The following is a 19,285-nucleotide window of genomic DNA, read 5'->3' on the forward strand; positions in this document are numbered from 1 at the left end:
TTATTATATCATGTGTATTATTATGTATGCTTTAAATTTTGGTCTATGACCGTAAATAAACATGACTGACTGACTGACAGAGAGAAAGAGAAAAAGGAGGGAGAGGAAGAGGGGGGGAAAGGGTGAGGGACAGGCCTGGGCCTGTCAGTGGCCTGAGAGGAACAAGTGGTTGTGGTGGCGGCGGCAGCAGCAGCGAGGAAGGGCCCGGTCAACTGCCGCCACTGCTGCTGCTTGGGGCTGCTGAGGGCATTGGCAGAGAGAGGCAGGCAAGGGATGGGCCCAGGCCTGTCAGCGTCATGAGGGGAATGAACAGCCATGGCGGTGGCAGTGAGGAAGGGCCCGGTCAACTGCTGCTGCTGCTCCTGCAGAGAAGAGCAGGTGAGGGTGGGGAGGTCAGGTCTTTGGGGTTAGGGGGCTGCGGTTTGGCCATTTGGCATCGGCAACACCACAGCCACGACCAAATGGGGTGAAGCAATGGAGTGGAGGAGCGACGAAGAGGTGTGAGGAGTTAATGGGGGTGGAAGCAACAGGATGGAGGAGGAGGAGGGTGAGTGCAGCTCAGGTGAGGGTGGAGAGATCAGTGAGATGAGGGGGCTCTGGTGGGGGCTGAGGGGAGCAATCAAGTGCTAGCGTGCAGATTCTCTGCATGGGTTAAGCTAGTTGATTATATTCTGTTATAGTTTGGAATGTTTGATTACATTCCAGACCGTCTTTAAAGATGGCTTTATTGATGCTGCATTGTTGTTTGTATTTGATGGTTGCATTAACAATTCCGGAGCTTTTCCCAGACTGTGAGGTTAATGTGGGAGGAAGTGACTTAAGTTGGCATGAGTTAGGATGAGAGTATATAAAGCATCTTTAAGCACACAAAACTCTGAGTAAACTGGACTGTTCACATTGCTGTGACTTGGCCTTCTCTGCACTGTCCCCCTGTCTCCACTGCCCGCTTTGCACAGATTCCTGTTGGTGAGTGGGCAGATTGGTAGTGTTTTCTCTCTTGTGCATGAACAATAGAAGAAACAACCCGTCCACCTTCTTGCTCAGTGGCTGGGAAAACTAGCAAGAGCTGCTGTGGCTTGGCCTTCCCCACCTCCTCCTGCTTCTGCTCCCTGCCTTGCTCGGGCTTCTGCTGGCGAGTGGGTGGATCAGGTGTCTTCTTTCGCACACAAGAGAAGCAGCAACCCAAGCGCTTGGCTGTATGAATGGCACCTTGTTGCCAGTGTATTGAAGTCGCTGTAAATCCCTCCCTTGTATGAACTCCCCCCTACTCTAAGGGTAGCGAAGCAGGACTAAATCACCATTTGGAAAACATCCTGGATACAGTATGTGTGAAATTTATGGGTCAGTTGGGCAATCCTTGCTTAGGGAAAGGACTGCCAGCTGAATCAAAGGGAGGCAGTTCTCTTTCCTTCAGAACCCATAAATATACCTAGCTATATTTTCAAGGATTGCCTATGTGTACTTCTACTAAAATGATGGTTTACTCCATTGTTCTTTTTTGCGAGACCCTGAAGCCAGTGGTGGCTTCCCCACTAACTGTTTATTGGGCCTCGGTTGCAGTCAAAGCCAAGGATTCCACACAGCCCTGTGGCAGTTGGTACAGAATGCGGCAGCCAGGTTGGTCTCTGGGTCAACTCAGGAGGCCATATTATTATTATTATTATTATTATTATTATTATTATTATTATTATTAATAATTCGGTTTTTATACTGCCCTTCCAAAATGTCTCAGGGCGGTTTACAATTAAAATTACATTAAAATTACTCCTATACTAAAAGATCTACACTGACTACCAGTGTTCCCTCTAAGATGTGCGCATGTTTGCGTGCTCACAAATTTTTTTATGTCTGCTTAGTTGATTTTAGATCCCACTCAGTTGAATAGGAAGGCCGCACTCTGAATGCATGTTTACGCACACTGCCTTGATACTGCCACCCAGAATAAAACTCATTCTGCACACAGATGAAAAAATTAGAGGGAACACTGCTGGCTACCAAGACGTTTCCAGGCAAAATACAAAGAGCTGGTTATAACCAATAAAGCTCTAAACAGCTTAGTCCCTGGGTATTTAAGAGACCATCTGCTTCACTATGAGCCCCACCGCCCATTGAAATCATCTGGAGAAGTTCGGCTGCAGCTGCCACTGTCTCGACTCTGGCGTCGACTCTGCCCTGCTGATATAAGAGCCACCCCATCTCTGACAACTTTTTAAAAGTCATTTTTTTCACCCAAGCTTTTTAACTGGACTGTGGTTTTAAATTGTTCCAAGATTATTTTAAATCTGTTTTATGCTGTTGTAAACCACACAGAGATGGAAGTTTAGGGTGGTATAAAATTCAAAAAATATATTTATGAAATGCTGTATGTTGAAAATTGAGTGTTTTCTCTGGAAGAATATAGTAGTTGGAAAATGCCCTTCATGGACTTCTTTCCCAAATCTCTCTGTTTTTGTCCTGGAATTCAAACCAAAACTGAACCCGCAAAAGAGGTGGAACTAAATCCAAATTTTCTGACTACCCCTACAAATTGGCGACTGCCTTTTGCACACCACTAAATTCGCTGTTGCCAAAATCACTGATGATCTTCTCATTGCCTAACGCAAAGGTCTAATGTGTTTGTCCGTAACTTCCTTTCATGCTAGGCTTCTATGGCTCTGCCTGCCTAATTTCAGTGTTTCCTGCAGAGTAGCTTTCCCTCTGTTTCTCCTCTCTTTTGTTAGGGTCCCTCAGGGATCTGTTCTCTGCTCTTTGTTATTTTCTCTGCATGCTGTGCTGGAGTGTCCTCTAGAACTCCACCCCCCACCCCCATGCAACTGCCTGTCTTTTATTTCTGCTTGGCTCTGCTCTCACAGGGAGCCTTGAGACTTGTAGTGCCGAAGGCTTGCTCTGCAACCTAGTGTATGGGTGGATGTGGGATTGGAAAGCAATTTTCACTCCTCTCCCCTCCTTGCAAAAGCCATTTTCACTTTTGGAAATATGTCCATGAGGACTGCACAGCTATTAACAAAAGAGCAGGAAGGAGAGCGTTGCTTGGAAGGAAGTTGAACAACAGTCAGATCTTCTCAAGATACTTGGGAGGATTTATACAACCACTGCAATATAATTTTGGATGAAATATATATCACAAATTGAAAGATGCACAAATAAGTCAAGAAGAGCAGCAATGTGGCTAACACTCAGAGTCAAGGAACTTTTAAAGATGAGGTTTCCTGGAAGTCTTAAAATTAGGCAGGGAGGGAAGCAGAAATCATTGGCAAAACAAATGTAAATTGACAATAAAGCAAGCAAAAAAAAGTGTATAGGAGCATATTGTGAAAAACATTAAAGGAAACAAATTTTATTTAAATATATTGGAAGGAGAAAACAAGGCAAGGAATCATTGGATGGTTGGATGACAAGTGCGAAAGAATTAAGAATTACTGAAGGAAGATGAGATTAAAGCAAAGCAAATTATTGGCCCACAGTAGACAATATTAGACAGATATCCTCTTTTGAACTGTTTGGTTTTTTGACTGGGAGGGAAGTTTGTTGGTGGTGGGGCAGGGAAGTGAAGAGGAGAGATGAAGTTCCTGGGCAAACCAACAAATGGACAATGATCAAGTCACTAGGTCTGGAGAGTGTGCATTTGAAAGTTGATTTTCTAACAAATATTTGTAACTTGTCATTAAAATCTACCTTCTTATTTGAAGAGTGGAAGGTAGCCCAATATAACACTGATTATTATTATTTTTTTTAAAAGGAAACTATTAGCCGATGAGCATTCCATTCGGCCTGGGGAATTTGGCGGAAAGCATCATCTTTATATATATTTCTCCAAGGCGTACCTGTCACTAATCCCATGCATGGCAGCTCTCGCGAGAGTTTGTGAGCAGCTGCCTGGATAGGGATGGGGTGAGAAAATGGCGGTGGGCGGGTAGGGAAAGTGCTGGCCAGGCCGACAGGCGAGGGAAAGCAGACTGGGAAGGGGAAAATGAAGATGGGGAGTCAAGGAGAACTGGGCTCAGATGCTCTGCTAGTTAATGATTAAACATATCGAACAGGGGTCAGCAAGCCTTGGCATGGCATGTGAAAGAGAGCTGGTCTGGTGGTAGCAGGCATGGCTTGTCCCCTTAGCTAAGCAAGGTCCACTCTCTGGTTGCATATGTAAGGAAGACTAGAAGTGTGAGCACTGTAAGATATTCCCCTTAGGGGATGGAGCTGTTCTGGGAAGAGCATTGAGGTTCCAGGTTCCCTCCCTGGTAGCATCTCCAAGATAAGGCTGAGAGAGAGTCCTTTCTATGCGCTTCATGAACCTTATTATTATTATTATTTATTTGATTTCTATACCGCCCTTCCAATTATGGCTCAGTGCAGTTGACACAGAAATAATAAATAAATAAGATAAAATGGCTCCCTGTCCCCAAAGGGCTCACAATCTAAGAAGAAACATAAGATAGACACCAGCAACAATCACTGGAGGTACTGTGCTGGGGGTGGATAGGGCCAGTTACTCTCCCCCTGATAAATAAAGAGAATCTCCACGTTAAAAGGTGCCTCTTTGCCAGGTTAGCAGGGGAGCTAACAACCCTTTGCCATCAGACCAATGACTGCAAAGTGGATGATGTAGGCAAGGCTTGCCAGTTGAAGGGCAGTGCCAGGCAGGCTGGGGTAGCATCCAGGGCCTTACTGGGAGGTCCAACCAGGGGGTGTACATCTGTCTCAACTCAGCTACTTCCAACAAACTGAGTTATGTGACCATCTGCAGCGCCATCTATGATTAGTGCAGAGAAGGTGGATAGAGAGATTCTCCTGCCTTCCTAGTAATCAGCCAAAACTTGGAATTGCACAATGAAATTAATAGATTCAAGATAGATAAATGAACATTCTTTACATTTTGCACAATCTGCTTAATTCATTGCAACAAGATGCGGTGCTAGTCATTCACTTAGATGACTTTAAAAGGGAATTGGACATCCTCATAATGGAGGTTGGATTTATCATGGAGCTTCCATTTTTAGAGGCGATATGCCTCTAAATACCAGTTATTTAGTGTGAGAGTAAGTAACCAGGAAGAGATGACATGCCTTCTTTCCAGAAAGCATCTGGCTAGCCACTGTAGAAAACAGGAGACTGATGGACCCTTGGTCTGATCTAGTAAGACTGTTATCTTCTCACAAAGTATAATTTCGACCTCTGGTTTGTTTTTAATAGGTATAGCTTGTTACAACAAAGAAAGAAAGTATAAATCGAGAGGACACATCCACCTACAACTGCTTTTTGAATGTATTTCTAATACAGTAGTGATCCAGAAGATGATAAAGAAATGATAGCAGCTCAAGACGCAACAACTAATTTTGCTCTTCTTCAGTAAGTAACTAAAATGTATAGTGTCAAATTATAAAACTGCAGAACATCTTTTAGGTTCCTTTTTAGCTGGAAGGGATGATATTTTATCATTGCCTTAATATAAACCACAAACTAATGGAAAAGTCATAATATAGTTCCATGTCATTGAGAAATTTTATGATGAATGGGGTTTATAATTATGCTTAAATGATTTAGGCACTACCACAATACAGTGGCTGCAAATAATTGTCCTGTGACTTGTCAGGTATGACACTCTTGTACCATGGTTGTGCTGCTTAAGCTATTCTCTTTTTGACTTAATAATTTGAGAGAATAAAGAACTCAACAAATATTGGGATGTTACTTAGGGGTCAAGAAAAGTTTGCTCGGTTCACAAGCTAGACAGAATATTTTACTCAGCAGATGATTCTCGAGCTATGTTGGTATATTACTCATCAGGAGGTTTTTTTACTCGTCAGGCATCATTTTCACTCATCACAGACTAGTAGACTAGTGGTTTTCCTGAGCCCTGGTGTTGCTTATAAATGTTGGGCAGAGCAGTACAGCTAAGGATGTAACTTCCTTCAGTCCTCAAGCTGGGCTAAAGAACTTCTGCTCTGTTTCTGAAATCTGTTTAATTGTTCAAAAAAGTCTTGCATACTAGAAGACAACAGAACAACATTTACAGCCAATTTTACTTTTAACTGCATTTTTTCCCTTTTTTAAGTTATGTGTTACTGCTATTTTTGGTTCTGATGGTGATTGCTCTCACGGTATAGATTTTGTTGTTTCTGCAAATCATGTAGGGGAAAGTAGATGAATCCTTGCAACTTGGTGAATTTACTTTGGTTCCTTGTAGGCCTTCTTTGAAGCTTTGGAAATGTCACACATAGCACAACTGAAGCACAAAGACTTGTTGATGTATGAAAAGTGTAGTAGTGTTGTGAAAAGTGGGGCATTTGGATTTAATGCAAAAATAGCAGCAACAAAAACTCCTTGTCTGAGTGAAGGGCTACATGTATACAGTAGATACACTTATGGATCCCTTTCTTTGTCCCCTCCTGTCTCTTTGACAGCAGATTTACACTCTTTTGAAAACCCGAATCTGGACATTTATTCTGGCTGCTATGTTCTATTTCCTTGATAGGGAATTGGAATAATTTTAACATGGAGCTTTTCCAAACCTGCATGCTCTCCACAACTACAAAATTATTTCACAGTTTGCTGGGCAGTGCAGAAATGGTTTAAAATCTCCCTTTTCCTTTGGTCTGCAGCTTCTCTGCTATAGTTACATATGAGCTGGACAGATGATCTGACAGAGATTTCCTTTTCACCTTTTCATACTTGAATTCCCCCTTTCCTCCCCCACTCCTTATTTTTTTGTTGCAGTCTCCTAAAATGAAAATGTGTGCACACAAACATTGCTATTAAACATTCCTCCTCATGTACTTGTCATATATTGAAATTTGGCAGCTGTAAAGCTAGGTGGGAAGTAGGATATTTTTGTACTCGTATTTGCATAAACTGGCAGGTCCTGGAAACTATTGTTCTTTTTTCCTCTGCAAGTTCACCTTGGGTGAGCCTATTAACCTGAGATCTGTCCTGTACCTACTTGTTCATACTAAAAAGTGCTCCAGGGAATTGAATTTGCTCTAATAGTATACCGTTATGTATCACAGCAGCACTAGATGTAAATACAAAAGTTTTGAGAGAGAAATTATAGCAAACAAATTTAAACATAATGTTTTTTCAGGGATTCTGAAACACATTTTTCTTCTGATACTGACTTCGAAGATATTGAAGGCAAAAATCAGAAGCCAGGAAAAGGAAAGGTATGTGTATCTGGATGTGTTCATTCAGAATAGCCATGGCATCAGTGTGTGGGTGTGCCTGTGTGCGTGTATACACGTGTGTGTGTGTGTGTGTGTGTTTGAGTGTGAGTGTGAGTGTGTGTGTGTGTGTGTGAGAGAGAGAGAGAGAGAGAGAGAGAGAGAGAGAGAATGGTGTTCTCAAAACTTCTCTATATTGTAATATGTGCCTGCAGTGCTCTCATATAACAATACCAGACCTTGACAAATTTTCTTTAGCTCTAGGAGCCAGACAGTGGATGCTTGACAAAATTACCAGATTTAGTGACAGACATCGTGGAGCAGGGAGGCTAAGTGGGCTTCTCTTTATCCCCTTTACAAGTCACACAGTTAGAACAGAAACGGGTCCCTGGGACAAATGAAGATTTTATTTATTTATTTTTAAAATTCTGTCTCTTAATATACTAGTCTAGGCTTCATGGTTAAAGTTCTAGGCTCCTTGGCTCCTGAGACTTGTCAAGCTCTGAGTTATAGGACTGGGTTCCCAAGATGTTTGGTGCAGTACTGGCATGGCTAGGAGTGAGGATAGAGAGACTCCTGACTTCTTTCCCTTTTAGTCCTCATGAGCCAGCTGAAGTGGTTGGTACTGCCTGCAGGTATGAATCCCATTGCAACGTTTGACGAAGTCTGCACCCCTAGAGGTGGAAAATGAGTTATAGCATTGCAAAGCTATCAGCTTTCCGTGTGTTGTCAGCTTTTATTGTCTTGGCTATTGGGGTGTGCAGTGGCCAAATCTGCAATGGTGTCAAACTTCTTAAAGCTTATCTCTCCACCCACCCCGCAACTTTAAAAAGTTACATTGTCAGAGTAGTGGAAATGAAAATTGGCAGGAATGTCCTCCAAAGATTATGACGGAGAGTACATCAATTGGGTTATTATTACCCTAACTCAGTTGCGGCCCTCCTGCTGTTGTTGGCCTACAACTCCCATCATCCCTGGCTACTGGCCACTGTGAATGGGGATGACAGGAGTTGTAGGCCAACAGCAGCTGGAGGGCTGCCATTGGGACAGTCCTGCCCTAAGCCTCTCCTCTGTTCATAAATGACTGCAATTTCACCCTAATCGTTTGGGGGTGGGGGTAAAGAAGAGGTGATGCACAACACAGAGAAAGCTGTAAGTGCAACAACATCTATTTTCTATCTCTAAACGGGGGTTAGACGTTACCAAAAATCAGCATGAGCATTCGTCTCCTGAGATGGTACCAGTGGCCAAAATGGGCAGGCCTGACTCATGGACTATGTCCAGTTGAAGCCTCTCTCAGAATGTCCTTGGGAGATGCTTTTGTAAGGGGTGGGCTAGCTTTGGAATGAAGTGGCGGAAAAGCCCCCATGAAGCCCTTTGAGTCCTGACCTGTGTGAATCAGCTGTTAAACACAGTATAGCCTGCCATCTAACACAGCTGCTGAAGGCCGTTTACCATTGGTTGAAATGCTAACCATTAAAAAGTTAATAAAAATCTTATCAACTCTAATTAAGCATCATCCTTCATGCTTAAAAAGTTGTTCATCTGCCCATGCATTCTTCTGCTTTTGATATTCCTACAGACCTGTAAGAAGGGGAAAAAAGGTACAGGAGAAAAAGGGAAAGTTGGAAACGGAGGAGGAAAGCCCGGTGGTCCAAATCGAATGAATGGGCATCATCAGCAGAATGGTGTGGAAAACATGATGCTGTTTGAAGTTGTTAAAATGGGCAAGAGTGCTATGCAGGTACGTCCTCTTTTTAGGGAGCTTAAAATAGATTATTCAACTTTGTTTACATTAAAGGTGGTTAATGCAATCTATAACAGTTTCTGAAGAAGAGACAATATGCTATCTCCAGAAATTAATTCTACCAGCACTAAATTTATTTTTTAAAATTTCAAATCTTAGTATTGGTAGAAAAACCGAAGGTATTCCTTATTGTATATCATCCTTCCCACATAGATATGTGTGTTTACTCGAATGTCCCACTCAACTTGTGCTAATGCAAGTATGCCTAGGATTGCAGCATTATGTAAGATTTTAAAATAATTTTGGTAATTGAAAGATAGTGTGCCCATTTTTATTTAATTGTCATTATTCTATAGACTCTACTCTAACTATGAGTTGTCTGCAATTTAAAAAATGTATATTTAAAATATTTCTGCTTCATCTCCCTCACTGACTGAATCTGCTTCTAAACAAAACAATTCCCTTCCAGCAAAACGGCATGTCAAAAATAAAAGGCGTGTTAGCTTATTTTGCTGGTCTAAGACCATAATAAATATTTTGTTGTTGTTTTGCTTTGTAGATAATAGCCTGATTTACATCAAAATACATTGCGCTTATAATGCAATGGCTTGAATTTGCTGTGCTTGAAGTTTGTGTGTATTCAGTCCTATATATATTCACAAATGTTTAGACTTCTAGCCTAACATTTACTTGCTAAATTCTTTTTGTGTTGTAACCTTTTCTGGCTTGAAACAAACTAACATGGGAAGCATGTGGCTCCTGTAGACCATATTTTGTGAGTTGAGAGAAAATTAAACATTTAAGCTTCAGCTTGCAGGTCTGAAGAATGTGGTTCAGGAAAGCAGATGAGAATTTGGGTGGTTTTTGTTGGTTTGTTTTTTGCATTTGTGTCCTGAGCAGATTCTAAGTAATGTTCATCTTGTGTTCTGTTTAATTGTGTTTTTCTTTCCTTTTTCCTAGTCTGTAGTGGATGACTGGATAGAGTCCTACAAACATGACAGGGATATAGCACTTCTTGATCTCATCAACTTCTTTATACAGTGTTCAGGCTGCAAAGGTAATGTGCATTTTGGAAGTGCTATCTCTATTGTTTTTTTAAAAAAACTCCGGCCCTTTTGCAGGGAGCCCTGCACTCCACCACCGTTGATACTCCCCTTCTCAGGCCATTTCCCCCCTTCAGTATCCTATTACATGACCCGGCCACGCAGAGGCCCATTGGGCATGTGCCGTAGCCTCCAAAATGTCCGCTGCCACAAAGAGCAGGCCCAGAATGGGCCAAAGACTGCCCGAACTGGGCGATTTGGACAGTAGTGGGGGGAGGGGGAACCTCCGTAAACACCCCCCCAGCCTTGGAGAAGCCCCCCGGAGATGCAGGGTTGTTGTTGCTTTAAACCTTAGATCCCCCTGAGTCATGATCTGGCCACGCAAGGGCCATTTGCACATGTGCGGCAGCTTCCAACATGACCGCTGCACGGGGGTGGGGGCATGGCCCAGAAAGGGCTGAAGACCAGCCAGACCATGAGATGGGTGCATAATGGAGGTGTGTGTCGGGGGGAGACTCCGCACCCCCCCCCCCCGCCACCGCCTCAGAGAAGCCCCCTCTGAGGGGGTAAGTTTAAAAATAATAATTAAAAAACCCTTTTGGCCGGTGAAACACCTGAATGGCCAGGGGAGGTTCAGTTTGGGGTCGAGCCGAACTGGGGGCGGTTTGGCTCTACCCCGAACTGTTGAACCAAACTGGCCTGTGCTGTCTTTGCGAAGGTTTGAGGCATCTACACTAATATTCCTAAGGCTTTTCACGTTAGACTTGTAAAACAGGTCTTAGTTGTATAAATCGTACTTTAAAACTAAGATCTTAAACATTTCAAACCAAAAAAAGGACACATTCTTTTTCATAATGTTTCTACAAGACTGATCTGGGGCATTCAATTTGTTATCTTGTAGGGGTTGTAACAGCAGAGATGTTTCGACATATGCAGAATTCGGAAATAATTCGGAAAATGACTGAAGAATTTGATGAGGTAATTGTTTATATATATTTTGAAAATTGAATGAATTTCTAAAATACACCAAATTATGTTACTGGATACAAACTTTCATGTAAATTCTTTCAGATTTGGAATGGATTGAAATGGATTGTCCTGTCGTTAATTTGGGAGAGGGAGAGGGACTGGATAAGTAAAAGCAGTGTAAATGGGCTTGCAATCAGAATGCCTGGATATATCTCCTTTGAATGGATGACTGTGTCTCTTTAATCAAGTTATAATAAATTAAATGTGTTTCATAAGGGGTGACAGTGTTGTGTGTTGAAATCCATAGTTGTTGATTTCATGATTAAAGTTCTTACATTCTTATAGTAGTTAACTCAGGAATCATGGGAAGTACTTGGTGTAAATGCACAACTTTAATCTTTTGCTATTCTTAATGGACCATCTTGCCTTTAAATTAAATGCTTTATTAATTCACCTTCTTACGTGTTTGACATTGTTCAGTCTAGTGTATTGTACTGAATACACTAGAGCAGTAGTTCAGAAATAATATGCCATGGACTATTTGGATAATATGTAACTGCTGCTTTATTCCTGGAAATATTGTATAGCTGTGTGTTTTAGACCATTACCAGCTACTCACCTTAAATAGTCTAACACTGTCTGCTGGGGAAAAAAAAATCCTGCTGTAAATGTGAGACCATAATCTTCTCTAAGTAGGCTACCACTTTATGCCTTGCATAGGGAGGGATTTCCTCTCCAAAGGATGTGCAATAAGCAAGTACCTTTTCAGGAGATAAAGAGAGGAAATTCTCATAGTTTTGTAGTACAGGAAACTCTGGTTTTATTATAGCTTTTTAAAATCAAAGTTAGTATATTTTGTAAATGGCCTGTTTTGAAAACTACCTGTCAATATCCCCAGGATTGTGTTGTTACTTAAAATAACCCCTTTCCCCAAGACAGTTCCATGGTAATTATTGTAATTTTTGCATGTGTGTATGCACCTGGTGCCTGTGAGTTCTGGTTGTGCAACAATTTTTGTATTTTTGTGAGGTGATCAGAATTCTTGGCTCCATCGTGGAGGACATATGAAACCCAGAATTCCTTGTTTACTTGAAACAGTGATAAAAATTGCCATGTTCCTTATTGGCTGTGGAAAAATTTGGAACTAGAGAAATACTGAAATCTAGCTTTTTGATTCCAAAAGTAATCTGAATTCAGTCGTCCTGTGTTTCACCTGATCACAATATGAAATAATTTTATTTTGCTGCTAATGTATAAATGTTTCGCATTGTAGGATAGTGGAGATTATCCGCTCACCATGGCGGGTCCTCAGTGGAAGAAATTTAAGTCAAGCTTTTGTGAGTTCATTGGCGTTTTGGTCCGACAGTGTCAATATAGTATCATATATGATGAATACATGATGGATACAGTCATTTCGCTACTTACAGGACTATCAGACTCACAAGTCAGGGCATTTCGACATACTAGCACACTGGCAGGTAAGCATTTGTTAATAAAGATGGTTTTTATCCATTTAAATTATTTCTAAATACTTCTCTGACATCTTAATGATGTCATGATGCTTTCATTTTTGGAAGGACTCTGGAGACTAGTTAAAAGTTGGAACATAGTTCATGGCGTAAAGCAAGTTGTTGGGCATCATCCAAAGTAACATCCTTGTATAAGAACCTTTCCCCCAGGCAGTGGGGGATGAGGATTTCCCCCCTCCCCTCTCTTGCCCCCAGTGCATTTTTTACATTGAAAGGGTTGGTTTCAGTGTGGTACTTCCATTTGGCTCCATGTCTCTCATTTTTCACTCTTATTTTTTATCATCACCTGATGTAACACACTCTTTTCCTCCTGCTTTTTAGCGATGAAACTGATGACTGCTTTAGTGAATGTGGCATTAAATCTGAGCATTAACATGGACAATACACAACGACAATACGAAGCAGAACGAAATAAAATAATTGGAAAACGAGCTAATGATAGGCTGGAACTGTTGCTACAAAAAAGGAAGGAGGTTAGAACATTTGTTGGTTTTAATTGTCATCGGGGAAGAGGCGAACGGACAGAATGACAACTAACCACTTCATGTGTCCAAATACATGTGTGAAAGTAATTTGGGAGAGTATCTACAAAATTTGAATTCTAATTTATTTGAGAAATTCTCATGAGATGTACTTGACTGTCAGTTTTGAGTGAAATGTATCCTGACATCTCTTTGCTGTTGATACAAGTTGAAAATTTGGTGTCCCAGATCAGACCTATGGTGCAGTGGGGAAATGACTTGATTAGCAAGCCCGGGGTTGCCAGTTCGAATCCCTGCTGGTATGTTTCCCAGACTATGGGAAACACTTATATTGGGCAGCAGCGATATAGGAAGGTGCTGAAAGGCATCCTCTCATACTGCACGGGAGATGGCAGTGGCAAACCCCTCCTATATTCTACCAAGGAAAACTGCATGGCTCTGTGGTTGCCAGGAGTCGACACCAATTTGATGGCACAACTTTACTTTAGATCAGATAGAGAGATTGAAGTAAACTAAGGCCACAACTTTATTTTAAAAGGCATCATGAATGGTGTAAATTTGTAACCTTGCTAACATGCACCTCTCTTGCATGGGTGTAAGGGGCATACATTGCTTCTCCAACTCTCTCGTCTCTCCCTGCCCGCCCTTGGCCAAATTTAATTTACCCAAGAGCTCTTGGAGAGAATAAAAATAACTGTCCCACGAAAGAAAGATGAGTAAAAGCCCAGAAAGAGGATACTTTCAAACTTTTGGTGTTGTACTGAGAGATGTTCTGGAAGAAGCTCAAGGCTGTTCAGTCCTCCTCAGTTCTAAAGTTAACAGTTACGAAGCCATTTCTTACCATGATTGCATGCTTTAAGGATGCATTTCAAGATGTTTTTATTATATGGTATACAGTAGTACTTGTGCATTTGAGTAGTTTGCCCAACTCCTAGAATGTTAGTATATTTTACTGTCGAGAAAATTATCAGTTGTCCAAATATTTAAACAAATTAATCTGTATACTAACTTTCCTTGAAAGACTCTTGAGAATAATATCAATTTTACATTGATTTATTACCTTGATGTAGCTTTAAAACTACAGTGTATTCATTTCACACTTGCTGTTTTTCAGCTTCAAGAAAATCAGGATGAAATAGAAAATATGATGAATGCAATTTTTAAAGGAGTATTTGTTCATCGATACAGGTGAGTTCAGTTCTCTGAACTATGAGACTGTCTTAAGATTTGCCTATGAATAGGTTACATTTTCTTGAACATACTTCTGATTTCCTTTTCTTTTCACTACTTCTAGGGATGCAATAGCTGAAATCAGAGCAATCTGCATTGAAGAAATTGGGATTTGGATGAAAATGTATAGCGATGCCTTTCTCAATGACAGTTACTTAAAATATGTAGGGTGGACAATGCATGACAAGGTAAGATGCTCTGTGCCACAGAAGCACCTGTTTTTGTAAGGAATGAAAAAATACTGTGTTTGCTGTCCGTGGTCTTTAAAATAGATATATTTTTAAAAAATAATTTATGTAAAATTGAAATACAAAAATAATATTCTCATAGGGTTCAAAAGATCATTATAGTATTGTGGCTTGTTTTTGAACATTGACATGAGATAAATTTCTGCATGCATGCACACAATTTCCATTGCTGGCTAAGTATTTGGATTGTTCTTTTTTGCTCATTCGGAAATAAATCCAAATTAATTGAGTATAAAAAAGAAAACCAATTAAACTTAATATCTGTAAAACATCTATCTGTGTTTAAACTGCCTGCTGAAGTGTTTATATAAATACTGACCTGGCATCTAGTATTTCTGAAGGCTTTGACCATTAGTGTTGATTTATATTCTGGCCTGGATAAAAAGAAAAGGACATTGTCTTTGCGTGCTTAAGGGGATTTGGGTATTGTGTTTTCTGAACAGCAGCCCCAGATGCTACATGGCAAACTTTTGAAACTCTCAGGACTTTCAAAAGTAGTTTGTGGTAGAGTTTGTTCCAAAAAAAGGCAAAAGTGAAAAATGCTCAGCATGTCCACGCCCGTGGCCATGTATAAAATAGCTCTTTGCACCCTGGCCACTGTTGGGTGTACAGTATATTGAACAATTATGCTCTTGAGAATATTCCCCATTTATTAGGATCAGGATTGCTGTCTTGTTTTTCCATGGGGGAGGGATGGGAGCAGAACAAGAAGAGTGGAAAACCTGGAGTATTGATTTAGCTGTTCAATCTAATGTATGTGAGATACTGAATATGGTATGTTTATGTGTTTTTTTGGTATATATTCTTTTTTAGCAAGGAGAGGTAAGACTCAAATGTCTTACAGCTTTGCAAGGGCTTTACTATAATAAAGAACTTAATTCCAAATTGGAACTCTTCACCAGTCGATTCAAGGTTAGTAGTGTTTGTGTTTTTAACAAAGAATTTAAAACTAGTATTTCAGATTTGCCACTTCTAATATTTGTCATGTTACAAACTGTTTTCTTACCCTTTTTTAGGATAGAATTGTGTCTATGACTCTCGACAAAGAATATGATGTTGCAGTACAAGCAATAAAACTACTTACTCTTGTTTTACAGTACGTATTTCAGACCAATCAGTAGTATATATGCACAGTTAATTTTTTATTCACATGAAATTTTACAAAACATTGAACATAGTTGCGCCTCTTTTGCGTAGCTGCTTTTCAGAACTTTATTTTGAAAGACTTAAAAATAGATTAAAATATATATCCTGTGAGATTTTGTACTATGTATGTTGCTGAAAGATCATTTATTTTTGGATCATCCAAAGATGACCTCATTTTATTTATATAGTATCATCAACATGCATGGCACTTTACAAAAGTAAATGCTTACAGGTCTCAGCTGCAAGGCACTTTTACATAAGGGAGGCAGGAATAAACAGAGGAAGAAAATACAGTTATTCCGGTTTACTCACTTATAGTCACAGTAGGGTATGTTGCCAGTAGGCTATTTGAGCAAGTTTGCAAATGTTTCTTGCAACCACTAGGGCTATTAATCTTTTTCAAAATGAAAGTTAAGATTCTTGGTGTTCTGCCAGGAGCACAAGTTCTTCTGAAGCTATTTGCAGGTCCATAGCCTGATGAATATGCTTCTGTAATGAGGTCTTACAATCTCCTATATGGTTACTTCAGATTGTCGTTAACTTATACAGGTAAAATTACTACCTGTATTCTTTTGCTAAGTGGTGCTGTCATAGCCCTTTCCTGCAGATTTCTGAGCAGCTGCAGCTACCAAGTAAACAATCATCCAGTCTCCCCCATTTTTTTTTGTATTTTGATTGACACAAGTATAAAATGTATTTCATTTGTGTTTTTGAAACATCCATACCAATGGGAATCTGGTCCATCTCCCCTAATACAAATAATGTTACAAGCATATCTAACATAACATAACATAACATAACATAACATAACATAACATAACATAACATAACATAACAATAATTTGACAGTTTTTAATAGTTTTGACTTGCATTTTGGGTGGTATACAAATATGCTAAATCAATCAATCAATCAATCTCCTCCAGCTCTCATTTGCCACCTCTAACAGCTGTGGAGACTATCAGCTGTCAGTAGCAGAGGAATGGATTGGGGAAGCTAGCTCTTCATTTACCATTGCTAGTGCTAGCTTTGGAGAACAGGGACTGTTGTCATCTAAGGGAGCTGCCAGATGTATCAGCTTATTTATGTATCAGCTTCTTATTTCAGATTATTAGTAGTATTACTTCAATTTATAAACCACTTTCCTGCCATCTAAATGTTGACTTTTTGAAAGTTTTTGAATGCACTCCTTTAGTATTGAGGATACAACTTTGTTTCCATTTTGTAGGAGTAGTGAAGAAGTATTGACTGCAGAAGACTGTGAAAATGTCTACCATCTGGTTTACTCAGCTCATCGGCCAGTAGCTGTAGCAGCAGGAGAATTTCTTTACAAAAAGTAAGAACATTTTGTTCCTCAATGTTCCATCCATGCCTCATTATCTGCGGTTTTGTTACCCACAGCAATATGTGGGAACGGAACCCCCATGGATAATGTAATGCCCTTATACAAATCTATGGTGTAGGCAGAGTACTGCATACAGTTCTGGTCACTGTACCTTAAGGATATTGTAGAACTGGAAAAGGTGCAGAAGAGGGCAACCAGGGTGGCCAGGGTCCTGGAGCACCTTCCTTACAAGGCAAGACTACAACACCTGGGTCTTTTTAGTTTAGAAAACAGACGACTGCAGAGAAACATGATAGAGGTCTATAAAATCATGCATTTTGTGGAGAAAGTGGAGAGAGATAAATTTCTCTCTCATACACATAACACTAGAACTAGGGGTCATCCCATGAAACTGATTGCCAGGAAATTTAGGACCAGCAAACGGAAGTATTTTTTCACACAAAGCATAATCAACTTGTGGAATTCTCTGCCACAAGATGTGGTGACAGCCAACAACCTGGATGGCTTTAAGAGGGGCTTCAACAAATCATGGAGGACAGGTCTATTAATGGCTACTAGTCTGGTGGCCACCTCCAGCCTCAAAAGCAAGATGCCTCTGAATACCAGTTGCAGGGGAGCCACAGCAAGAGAGAGGGCATGCCTCAGAGGCATCTGGTGGGCCACTGTGTGAAACGGGATGCTGGACTGGATGGGCCTTGGGCCTGATCCAGTGGGGCTGTTCTTTCGTTCTTATGACTTAAGACACAATTTTTAGGAACCAATTATGTCATAAGACTGAGGACTTTCTGTGAGCAATTGCTTATATCTTAAAGGGACAACAGCTCATCCAAGCAGTAGTTTCACAGACTACATGTTCACCATGCCCCATTCTTGTTGCTTCCTGCAGGGAAACATGATACTTGTGTTTCATTATAGTTCATGTGACCCTAGCACTAGGAGAATAGGCGCATCCTGAGGACACTTCTGTATCACTGAATTGAGGCGTCGTGCTAGATCAAGGCTAAGGAAGGTTAACTGGTTTGGTGTGAATCGACAAATGGTGATTTACTGTTGGCTGGCAACCCAGACTGAGAAACTGGGGTTTGAAGTGAGCTCGTAAATCATAGTTTATGCTAGATGTAGTTTGTCATGATGTTTGAACTATAGGTATGGCTCAGCTCAGCCTCTGGAAGCCTCTGCACCTAAAGATTGGAGTGCTGAGGAGATGCTCTTAAGCATGGTTTGCCTGGATTTTCAGCGGGACAAACTGTGGTTTGAATTCTAAACCATTGTTATCACAAGTGGGATGTCTGAATTGAACACATTTTTGTCTTGAATAATTCCTGTAGGCAACCGGTCCATAAAGATTAAGAATAATTTTCAATATTCCTTTTAATCAACAATGTTACAAAAATTCATTCATCTTCTGTCATGTGAAGATTCCCTATTAATTGCTAGTTCCATTTAAAAGGAAAAAGAACCTTCCTTTAAATTGCCAGTTGTTGCTCTTAAATTTTGAAATAAACCTGAATTAATGAATTAATTTGCAATCATTTCTGCTGCTTGTCATATAAAATGATTGTGTGGTTGTTGTGTCCCCTTCCTTTGAAAGGCTTTTTAGTCGCAGAGACCCTGAAGAAGATGGAATTCTTAAAAGAAGGGGGAGACAAGGCCCAAATGCTAACCTTGTCAAAACATTAGTATTTTTCTTCTTGGAAAGTGAGGTAAGTTGTGAGTGTCTTTTAATGTTGCTATAGTTAATGGAAATGTTTGTTTTATTATTATTTTAGTTTGGAGTGGATACTCCAGCAATTGCAGTCCTTAGGAAGAAGTGTCTCTGACTCTGCAAAGTATACACATCTCCTTAATAGGAGAGATGTAATCATTTTACACAACTTCTCCCTCTTTTTAAATAGATACTATCATTTCAGAATTTTGCAAAGTGCTACTGATAGAGGGTAACATCCCATTGAAGATACTGTGGAGTTCATTTGGCTTTTCAGTACTCCTAATAACAATTGTTTTGGAAATTAGCCCGATAAATGGAACCAAACTTCATCAGTGAAGAATATCAGGCCTTTCACATTTTCATCCATCAGATTTCATTGGAACCAGGAACAAAATCCCATGCGCTTTGCAAAGTCAGGCAGTCTTTATTCATATGATGCTTATCTTGTATAACTTTAATGTGAGTTGGTGAAAAAAGTGTGCGAAAGAGAGAGCATGATAGCATCTCTTTATTCTCAGGGCTTCACCTCTCCCCCCATCCCCTGACCTGTACTCACTGCCTGTGTGTCGTGTACCACATGTCGAGAAACCATAGACTTTTTGTTAGCTTAGGATGAGTGTATTGACTAGGTTTCATGAGACCAAATGTTCAATACAGCTGAAAATCTCTTTCTTTTTTTGATATTT

The 19,285-nt window shown here is 40.3% G+C and overlaps 1 protein-coding gene across 3 annotated transcripts in view; it reads left to right on the forward strand.

Moving 5' to 3' along the window:
- Nucleotides 1-19,285, forward strand: part of STAG2 (stromal antigen 2) — a 64,802-nt gene that overhangs the window by 25,164 nt on the left and 20,353 nt on the right. For 2 of the 3 annotated variants that reach the window (XM_053273844.1, XM_053273845.1), the window contains exons 2-14: nucleotides 5,191-5,346; nucleotides 7,079-7,157; nucleotides 8,737-8,898; nucleotides 9,862-9,958; nucleotides 10,846-10,922; nucleotides 12,187-12,391; nucleotides 12,764-12,915; nucleotides 14,039-14,112; nucleotides 14,219-14,342; nucleotides 15,216-15,314; nucleotides 15,419-15,498; nucleotides 16,775-16,882; nucleotides 18,483-18,594. In XM_053273844.1, the coding sequence (XP_053129819.1) occupies nucleotides 5,303-5,346; nucleotides 7,079-7,157; nucleotides 8,737-8,898; nucleotides 9,862-9,958; nucleotides 10,846-10,922; nucleotides 12,187-12,391; nucleotides 12,764-12,915; nucleotides 14,039-14,112; nucleotides 14,219-14,342; nucleotides 15,216-15,314; nucleotides 15,419-15,498; nucleotides 16,775-16,882; nucleotides 18,483-18,594 (1,413 nt within the window). In that variant the 5' untranslated portion in view covers nucleotides 5,191-5,302. Of the gene's footprint in view, nucleotides 1-5,190; nucleotides 5,347-7,078; nucleotides 7,158-8,736; nucleotides 8,899-9,861; nucleotides 9,959-10,845; nucleotides 10,923-12,186; nucleotides 12,392-12,763; nucleotides 12,916-14,038; nucleotides 14,113-14,218; nucleotides 14,343-15,215; nucleotides 15,315-15,418; nucleotides 15,499-16,774; nucleotides 16,883-18,482; nucleotides 18,595-19,285 lie in introns of those variants that run through there. The other variant, XM_053273846.1, reaches the window with a different exon arrangement.

Source organism: Hemicordylus capensis, chromosome 11, assembly GCF_027244095.1.
Source record: "Hemicordylus capensis ecotype Gifberg chromosome 11, rHemCap1.1.pri, whole genome shotgun sequence".
NCBI lineage: Eukaryota > Metazoa > Chordata > Lepidosauria > Squamata > Cordylidae > Hemicordylus > Hemicordylus capensis.